This window comes from Coenobita brevimanus, chromosome 15 (genome assembly GCF_032717465.1).
Source record: "Coenobita brevimanus isolate Jiangsu-jjx chromosome 15, ASM3271746v2, whole genome shotgun sequence".
In the NCBI taxonomy this organism is placed as follows: Eukaryota; Metazoa; Arthropoda; class Malacostraca; order Decapoda; family Coenobitidae; genus Coenobita; species Coenobita brevimanus.
Window position 1 is genome coordinate 33,606,344 of NC_136968.1, and position 10,515 is coordinate 33,616,858.

Here is a 10,515-nt window from a genome sequence, read left to right on the forward strand (position 1 = left end):
GGCATATTTTTTTTGTAGATCTCGGCATTCTTCAAAAAAGTCACTCGTCATCTTGCAAAAAAGTCTCTATATACTGATTTTTTTGTAAGTTTTTTTCATTCACAGTAAGAAACACTCGGAGGAACTTGAAGACTTGTTCGTGCCAGGGAAAAAAAGAAAACGATGCAGGAAGAATGAAAACAGAACAAACTGGAGAAGACTGAAGATTTCCTGATGAGAAAAGACAAAGAGAAAGGGACCTGGAATTATTAAAAGACAAAAAAAGGAGGCAAAGGTGAAAGAAAACGTGAGAAAAACCAAAACATGAGTTTAGAAAAAAAAAAAAAACTCTGGAAAGAATATCATAGACTCCAACAAGCTCAGGAGAGTAGAAAAATGACTTATAGATACCCAGAAAAAACTCGCTTAAAATATTCCTTAACCATTTGTCACTTGATTTCAAATTGCGTCGTTCTGGCATCCGTTTGGGGGGAAAAGTATAAAAAGAAAATGAAAGCTTCCACACTGCGTTTGTTTCAGGAGTCCCCACAACCTGATCGATCCCAGAAGAAGGCAATTTGGACTTAGCGTATAAGTTAATGGTTCTTAAAGATAAGGTTGTTTTAATAATTGTCAATATCTCTTAGTAACTTGTTAGGGGGAGAGGTAGGGAAAGGACTAATGGAGGGGTTTATGGGGTTATTGAGTGTCGTGGATCAAGTCCCCTTCGTTTTCCGAGAGGTGGTCCTGTGCGGCCTCGGGGTGGGGTGTTGGGATGGCTTCCTGGGGGGCTGGGTGTGGGTCCGGGGCAGCTGTGGGATAGTCATGGGGGTCTTGGGAGGTGGTTGGGGTGTCGTATAACCCACCCTGGCTGTAGTCACTCTCCAGCTGGGAATATTCTGCCACTGATGTGTATGGCAGCGACGTCGGCGGCAGGATGGACGAGGACGAGAGTGATGGAGGGTAAAGTAACGGGGTTTTGGGGTCAGCGGTGGGGATGTTGGGGGGAATTAGGCTACCCATCAGTCCATATTCGTGGAGGTTGCTGCCCGGACTGGTTGGGTAGTCAACTTCCGTCTGTCTTCGGATGGTGCCGCTGCTGCCACTGCTGCTGGCGCTCTCCGGACCAAACTCTGATGTGGCGGCTGCTTGAAGGTCAACCTCAAGAGGGTAGGAAGCAGTCTGGAGGTAGGACGAAGCAGAGGATGAGGACGAGGGTGTGTGGGTAGTACCTATTCTAGACCCATGCTCCATACTGCCCATGGTCGCATTGGCCACACCACCGTTGCCACCATAGCCGGCGTCCGCGTAGCCGTAGTAGTAGTGGTAGTAACTGGAGTAGTACGGGTAGACCGGGTGATGGTGGGACTGGTGGGACGGGTGCGACTGTGGGCTACTAGACGCTGCCAGAGACCTCAGTTGATGCGAGGCCTGTGGGCTACCCGCTAGGCTCCTCAGGTGGTGGCTTGAGGTCTGTGAGCTCCCTCCTAGCGACGTCAGGTGAGGATAGTTCTGCGGACTGGCGGCCAGCGACCTCAATTGTGCGTCGATATCCGAGACGGCGCCGTGAGGATAGGACTGGGCCAGGTGGGGGTAGGACTGGGCCCTCAGGTGAGCGTCGAGGTCAGGCTTGGGAGGGTGCGACCTGAGGTGTGCGTCTATGTCTGGTACTGGAGCATGGGTGCCGGTAAGTTTGGGTGGTGGTGGTGGTGCGAGGTGTTCATAGACAGCGCCGTGAGCGACTTCTTGTACCAATCCTCCTCGGGCCCCGCCTGCAGACCCGAGAAGCAGGGCGAGGCGGCCAGCCCCTTCTTGTACCAGTCCTCGTCCCCCGCCATACCTGCTGGGGTCAGCACAAACAACAAACATTACTCCACACACACACACACACACACACGCGCGCACACACACACACACACACACACACACACACACACACACACACACAAACACACACACACACTTATACACACACACACACAAACACACACACACAATATGTAGATAATCGTTATATACACCGAAATATTAAATTTCGAAATATAATCCAATCAACTCGCTACAACGCCAAAATATAGAAATGCAAAATAAGTAAATTCAAATTATCGAATAGGATTAAAGAATAATTTGAAAGTTAAAAGAGCTGTTAAAAAATAGCAGTTAGTGAATGCGGGTATTTGAATATTTTGACCGTTTTATTCCGAACCGCAAAATTTGAAGTAAAAAGGGAACTGTTAGATTTCGAAAAATATTTGAAAGGAGATAGAAGGGACAGTTACATTTTGAAACGCAAAATTTGGAAAGTGGAAGGGACCGTTACATTTCAAAACGTTAAATTTGAAAGGTGGAAAAAGGGACGGTTACATTTCAAAACGTTAAATTTGAAAGGTGAAAAAAGGGACCGTTATATTTTGAAGAGGAAGATTTGAAAACTGAAAAAAGAGACGGTTACGGGATATGAAAATTTGAATATGATCAGTTACTAATCCCTGTCTCCTGTAACGCACTCTCAGTTGAAATAATTAACTGGCATTGCATAAAATGATAGAGTTACCCCTACCATGAGAGTTGCTATATACTTCTTGCTAAATTCAACACAAACATCCACCTCAGCCGAAGTGTTAGGTAGTGTGTGTGTGTGTGTGTGTAATATTTCATGTGTGTGTGTGTGTGTGTGTAATATTTTGTGTGTGTGTGTGTGTGTGTGTGTGTGTGTGTAATATTTAGTGTGTGTGTATGTGTGTGTGTATGTGTGTGTGTGTGTGTGTGTGTGTGTAATATTTAGAGTGTGTGTGTGTGTGTGTGTGTGTGTGTGTGTGTGTGTGTGTGTGTGTGTGTGTGTGTAATATTCAGTGTTAATCTATTAAATCATATTAATCGGGTATCACTATATATCAGCGTATATCTATTTATCTACCGGGTATCTGTATATCTATCTGTCTATCTGTCTTTATCTATCCATCTATCTGTATATGTTTATCTATCTATCTGTCTATCTATCTTAATCCCTTACATCCTGTACTTAGACATTTCCTTCCTGCTTCCTGAGAGAGAGAGAGAGAGAGAGAGAGAGAGAGAGAGAGAGAGAGAGAGAGAGTGTGTTTAGACATTTAATTCCTGCTTCAAGACTGTTTTCATGAGAGAGAGAGAGAGAGAGAGAGAGAGAGAGAGAGAATCACAAGGGCTCTCATATACCTTGCGTGTGGTGGTGAACGTTAAATAAAGCAAAATTAAATATGGTCCGTTTTTTTTAATTTGCTTTCGTTCGTTTGAATTGAAATATTGGTTTGAAAATATGAAGTTTGTTTTATTTATGTATTTATTATTGCTGCTATTACTACTACTACTACATCTATTACTACTACTACTATTCATCTACTACTGCTACTATTATTAATACTATTACTACAACTACATCTACTTGTACTACTACTGCTACATCTACTGCTACTGCTATTATTATTACTACTACTACTACTACTATCACCAGTATTTGTACTACTACTACTACATCTACTACTACTATGACTACTACTAACGAATAATTGTTCATAGCACTGTGTGTGTGTGTGTGTGTGTGTGTGTGTGTGTGTGTTGTGTGTGTGTGTCTGTGTTGTGTGTGTGTGTGTGTGTGTGTGTGTGTGTGTGTGTGTGTGTGTGTGTGTGTGTACAGGTTTTCAGGCAAATGCACGCACTAACACATTTCATGACCGCATTATGGCATGCACGCACAAACGCACACGCACACGGTCGCTTACATCTACATACGCACATATCCCCCAAAAAACGTTCATACATACATTAACAGGTGCCATACAGAATCATGAATGCATACACGCACACACGCAGGCAGTCTACACACGCCTACATGCACACAAAGCCTTACATACATACATACGTACATACACAAATACATACACATACTTATACATATATACATACATATACATACATACACGCACGCACACATGGACGGACGCACACGATGGACGCACGCACATAAACACGGATACGTACACACACAGGGTCAAACAGACGCATGTGCACGCGCGAACACACACACGCAGGATCAGTTACAAATATACGCGTGTGTACACATACAGGTACACACACGATCATCCATGTGCACAAATACATATAGTCAAACACACACACACACACAAACACACACACACACCCGACCCAGACAAACCCCGCCACACACACACACACACACACACACGACCCAGACAAACCCCGCCACACACACACACACACACACACACACACACACGAACCCAGACAAACCCCGACACACACACACACACACACACACACACACACAAAACAAATCTCCTTACCTATACACAAAGGTCAACCAAACACACACACAGGTACACACAGACGTTTAAACACACACACAGACACACAACCCTGCCAACACACACACACACACAACCCTGCCAACACACACACACACACAACCCTGCCAACACACACACACACAACCCTGCCAACACACACACACACACACACAACCCTGCCAACACACACACACACACACAACCCTGCCAACACACACACACACACACACACACAACCCTGCCAACACACACACACACACAACCCTGCCAACACACACACACACACACACACACACAAAACAAACTTCCTTACATATACACACAGGTCAACCAAACACACACAGATACACAGACCTTTAAACACACACACACGCACACACACAACCCTGCCAACACACACACACACACACACACACGCACACACCGTACCAAAACCCACGGCCAGTCGGTAATCGAATGTTTGTCGGGTCTCTAACTGACATGAGAGGCCGCCCCCCATTGGCCAGCGCCGCCCCGCCCTCAGCCAATCACAAGCCAGCGTCCAGTTTTGAAAGCCGGGGGTGGGCGGGGCTTGGCGGCCGTTGTCATGGTAACCGCTGGGGTGGGAGGAGTCAGAGAGAGAGAAGGGAGACAAGGGGAGAGAGAGAGAGAGAGAGAGAGAGAGAGAGAGAGAGAGAGAGCAAAAATGGAAGTGAAAACGGGGAGAGAGAAAATAAGAAATAGTGAAAATGGAAATCGGAGGGAGATAGATAGATAGATAGATAGAGAGAGAGAGAGAGAGAGAGAAGTAACAGAAATAGCGAAAATGGAAATCGGAGAGAGAGAGAGAGAGAGAGAGAGAGAGAGAGAGAAATAAGAAATAGTGAAAATGGAAATCGGAGAGAGAGAGAGAGAGAGAGAGAGAGAGAGAGAGAGAGAGAAATAACAGAAATAGCGAAAATGGAAATCGGAGAGAGAGAGAGAGAGAGAGAGAGAGAGAGAGAGAGAGAGAGAAATAAGAAATAGCGAAAATGGAAATCGGAGAGAGAGAGAGAGAGAGAGAGAGAGAGAGAGAGAGAGAGGTTAGGCTTAATAGCGGTTACCTCAAAGTTTCCTCCGACCTTTTTCTCTCTCCCTCGTCTCTCTCTTTCCTCCCACTCTTTTTCCTTCCTCCTCTCGCTCCCTCACTCTCTCTCTCTCTCTCTCTCTCTCTCTCTCTCTCAATTTCCTCCCTTGCAAGAATAGATCCAGGAAGAGGAAGAAATGTTGGTAGTTGTGGTGGCAATGTTGGTAGTTGTGGTGGCAATGTTGGTAGTTGTGGTGGTAATGTTGGTAGTTGTGGTGGTGATGGTGGTAGTTGTGGTGGTAATGTTGGTAGTTGTGGTGGCAATGTTGGTAGTTGTGGTGGTAATGTTGGTAGTTGTGGTGGTGATGGTGGTAGCTGTGTTGGTAGTTGTGGTGGCAATGTTGGTAGTTGTGGTGGTAATGTTGGTAGCTGTGGTGGCAATGTTGGTAGTTGTGGTGGCAATGTTGGTAGTTGTGGTGGAAATGTTGGTAGTTGTGGTGGCAATGTTGGTAGTTGTAGTGAAGATGTTGGTAGTTGTGGTGGCAATGTTGGTAGCTGTGGTGGTGGTAGTAATGTTGGTAGCTGTGGTAGTGGTGGTAGTAATGTTGGTAGCTGTGGTAGTGGTGATAGTAATGTTGGCAGCTGTGGTAGTAGTGGTGGTGGTGGTAGCTGTGATGGTAGTAATGTTGGTAGCTGTGGTGGTGGTAGTAATGTTGGTAGCTGTGGTAGTAGTAATGTTGGTAGCTGTGGTAGTAGTAATGTTGGTAGCTGTGGTGGTGGTGGTGGTAATGTTGGTAGCTGTGGTGGTGGTAGTAATGTTGGTAGCTGTGGTAGTGGTGGTAGTAATGTTGGTAGCTGTGGTAGTAGTAATGTTGGTAGCTGTGGTGGTGGTGGTGGTAATGTTGGTAGCTGTGGTAGTAGTAATGTTGGTAGCTGTGGTGGTGGTGGTGGTAATGTTGGTAGCTGTGGTGGTGGTAGTAATGTTAGTAGCTGTGGTGGTGGTAGTAATGTTAGTAGCTGTGGTGGTGGTAGTAATGTTGGTAGCTGTGGTGGTGGTGGTGGTGGTGGTAGCTGTGGTGGTGGTGGTAGCTGTGATGGTAGTAATGTTGGTAGCTGTGGTGGTGGTGGTGGTGGTAGCTGTGGTGGTGGTAGTAATGTTGGTAGCTGTGGTGGTGGTAGTAATGTTGGTAGCTGTGGTGGTGGTAGTAATGTTGGTAGCTGTGGTGGTGGTGGTGGTGGTAGCTGTGGTGGTAGTAATGTTGGTAGCTGTGGTGGTGGTAATGTTGGTAGCTGTGGTGGTGGTGGTGCTAGCTGTGGTGGTAGTAATGTTGGTAGCTGTGGTGGTGGTAATGTTGGTAGCTGTGGTGGTGGTGGTGCTAGCTGTGGTGGTAGTAATGTTGGTAGCTGTGGTGGTGGTAATGTTGGTAGCTGTGGTGGTGGTGGTGGTGGTAGCTGTGGTGGTAGTAATGTTGGTAGCTGTGGTGGTGGTAATGTTGGTAGCTGTGATGATAGTAATAGTGTGGTGGTGGTGGTAATGTTGGTAGCTGTGGTGGTAGTAATGCTGGTAGCCGTGATGGTAGTAATGTTGGTAGCTGTGGTGGTGGTGGTAGTGGCTGTGGTGGTGGTAATGTTGGTAGCTGTGGTAGTGGTGGTAGCTGTGGTGGTGGTAATGTTGGTAGCTGTGGTAGTGGTGGTAGCTGTGGTGGTGGTAGTGGTGGTAGCTGTGGTGGTGGTAATGTTGGTAGCTGTGGTGGTAGTAATGGTGGTGGTGGTAGTAATGTTGGTAGCTGTGGTGGTGGTGGTAGCTGTGGTGGTAGTAATGTTGGTAGCTGTGGTGGCTGTGGTGGTGGTGGTGGTTGCAGTGTTGCCACAAAGTTGAACGTGCAACTCGAGATGGCAAAAGTTAAGCCCCAACTGGCTGCCATGACAACACAAGGAGGCCGAGTTGACAGCCTTGTTTATGGCAACCTACTTATATGGCAACTTTTATCAATGGCAATTTTGGAGACTATGGCAATTTTGTAGGCTATTTAAAGGGTCTATGGCAATTTTTTAGGCTCTATGGCAACTGTTGAGGCTCTATGGTAATTTTTAAGGCTTTTTTTAAGGGTATATGGCAACTATCGAGGCTTTATGGCAATATTTGAGGGTCTATGGCAATTTTTTTTAGGATCTATGGCAATTTTTGAGGGTCTATGGCAATTTTTTTTAGGATCTATGGCAATTTTTGAGGGTCTATGCCAATTTTTGAGGGTCTATGGCAATTTTTGAGGGTCTATGGCAATTTTTGAGGGTCTATGGTAATTTTTGAGGGTCTATGGCAATTTCTGAGGCTCTATTTAAAGGGTGTATGGCAATTTCTAAGGCTCTATGGCAAATATTAAGGCTCTAAGGCAACGGTTGAGGCTCTATGGCAATTTTTGAGGCTATTTAAAGGGTCTATGGCAATTTTTAAGGCTCTATGGCAACGGTTGAGGCTCTATGGCAATTTTTGAAACTCTATGTCAATTTTGGGGGCTCTATTTAAAGGGTCTATGGCAACTTTTGAGGCTCTACGGCAATTTTTAAAGCCCTATGGCAATTTTGGAGGCTCTATGGCAATTCTGATACTGCTTGGCGATTTATGGTAATTTTTGACCCTGGCAATTTCGATGCATGGCCACTTTGATATTTTTTTCATTATGGCAACTTTAATGACGTATATTGACTTCTATGCAACTTCTGAGGCGGTATGGCAAGTTCGGTGATGTGTGGCGACTTCTATTGCAATGTTGCATGCAGTATGGCAATCATGATGCATTGTGATACAGAGTTTGTGTGGCAACGTCTATGGCTATGATGCAACGTCTATGGCTATGATGCAACGTCTATGGCAACTCTATGGCAACTAGGTTATGTAATATACTGTATGGTATGTGAAGGAGCGCTGTGGTGTGGATGTGGATGTGATAGGAAGCGTTAGGAGAAACACACTGAAGTGGTTTGGCCATGTGGAGAGGATGGAGGGTGAGAGACTGACGAGGAGTGTATGAAGGAGCGTTGTGGTGTGGATGTAATAGGAAGCGTTAGGAGAAACACACTGAGGTGGTTTGGCCATGTGGAGAGGATGGAGAGTGAGAGACTGACGAGGAGAGTGTATGAAGGAGCGTTGTGGTGTGGATGTGGATGTGATAGGAAACGTTAGGAGGAACACACTGAGGTGGTTTGGCCATGTGGAGAGGATGGAGGGTGAGAGACTGACGAGGAGTGTATGAAGGAGCGTTGTGGTGTGGATATGGATGTGATAGGAAGCGTTAGGAGAAACACACTGAGGTGGTTTGGCCATGTGGAGACGATGGAGAGTGAGAGACTGACGAGGAGTGTATGTGAGTGAGGTGGCGGGAGAGAGAGGGAGGGGGAGGCCAAGGATGAGATGGAGGGATGGAGTGGAGAGGTATAATATGAGAGAGGGGGGTGTGAGGTGGGAGCAGGGCAGTGAAATGGCGGGGGACAGGGCGACATGGAGGCGATTTGTTTGTGGCCACTCCTTGCAGGATTGAGGCGTCTGGCAATAGATAGACAGATGGTATGTGTAAGGAGTGTAAGGGAGTGTAATGCTGTATGGTAGTGAGACCTGGGCAGTAAAGGAAGAGGATATTCGTAGGCTCAAACGTACAGAAATGACAATGATCAGGTGGATGTGCGGTGCGTCCCTGAGCGTGAGACCTGGGGGGGGGGGATGGCAAGGCACTATGGCAACTTACTCCCGTCAACTTATATCAGAGTCCTCATAACAACGCAGTATGGCAACCCTGTATGGCAACTTAGTATGACAACTCTACATGGCAACTCTGCATGACAACTTATACCAACTTCCTCATGACAAGGCAGTATGGCAACCCTGTATGGCAACTTTCTATGGCAACATATCACCTTCCTCATGGCAAGGCACTATGGCAACTCTGTATGGCAACTTACATCACCTTCCTCATGGCAAGGCACTATGGCAACTCTGTATGGCAACTTACATCACCTTCCTCATGGCAAGGCACTATGGCAACTCTGTATGGCAACTTACTCATGGAATCCTGACGCATGGCCGCCATATTGGAGGTGGGGTGAGTCATGCTGAAGGGCTGTCCCATTCCCGGATATGACCCGGAAGACATCTGCAATACAAGCAGGAATTAATGGCAGAAATGGGGTGATGGGGTATGGTGGTGGTTGAGATGATGATGATGATGATAATAATAATAATAATAATAATAACTACTAAAAATAATAATAATAATAATAATAATAATAATAATAAATATAGTAGTAGTAGTAATAGTGACAGTAATAAATAATAATAATAATAATAATAACAGTAATAATAATAATAATAATAATAATAATAATACAAATAAAAATAATAATAATAATAATAATAATAATAACTAAAAAATATTAATAATAATAATAATAATAATAATAAATATAGTAGTAGTAGCAGTAATAGTGATAGTAATAAATAATAATAATAATAATAATAATAATAACAGTAATAATAATAATAATAATAATAATAATAATAATAATACAAATAAAAATAATAATAATAATAATAATATTAATAATAATAATAATAATAATAATGGTGGTTTCAGGGATATACAATCATCCCTCCACTCCCTCCCTATCCCCCGAAAGGACGATGGTGGAGGGGGGTAGGAGGAGGGGAATCAGCCAGCAGTCCACCGGGATCACTTCCACATGGCCCAGTGACAAGAAAAACAATAAAAACAAACAAAAACAACAATAATAACCTTCAGTGGGTTATAGGAGGCAGTATTATTATATCTATCTATTTGCCTATCTATCTATCTAAATGTATCTATCTATCTATCATTCTATCTATCTATATGCATCTTCCTATATATACCTGTACCTACCTATCTATAACTATTATCTATCTATCTATCTATCTACCTATATCTATCTATCTATGTATCTATCAATATCTATCTATCTATCCATATCGGTATCTATCTATAATTATCTATCTATCTAGACTCATCTATCAATCTATCTTTTCATATCTATCTATCTATACTTCTCTATCTATCTACACTTTTCTATCTATCTATACTTGTCTATCTATCCATCTATACATATCTATTTATACTT

At 44.2% G+C, this 10,515-nt stretch overlaps 1 protein-coding gene across 1 annotated transcript in view; it reads right to left on the reverse strand.

Moving 5' to 3' along the window:
• Positions 1–1,637: 1,637 nt before the first annotated feature.
• The window catches only part of LOC145390629 (homeobox protein unc-42-like), a 148,693-nt gene continuing 139,815 nt past the window's right edge, over positions 1,638–10,515 (reverse strand). The window contains exons 6-7 of the mRNA XM_080265424.1: positions 9,425–9,515; positions 1,638–1,822 (exon numbers count right to left, since the gene is read on the reverse strand). Of these exons, the coding sequence (XP_080121550.1) occupies positions 1,638–1,822; positions 9,425–9,515 (276 nt within the window). The remainder of the gene's footprint in view (positions 1,823–9,424; positions 9,516–10,515) is intronic.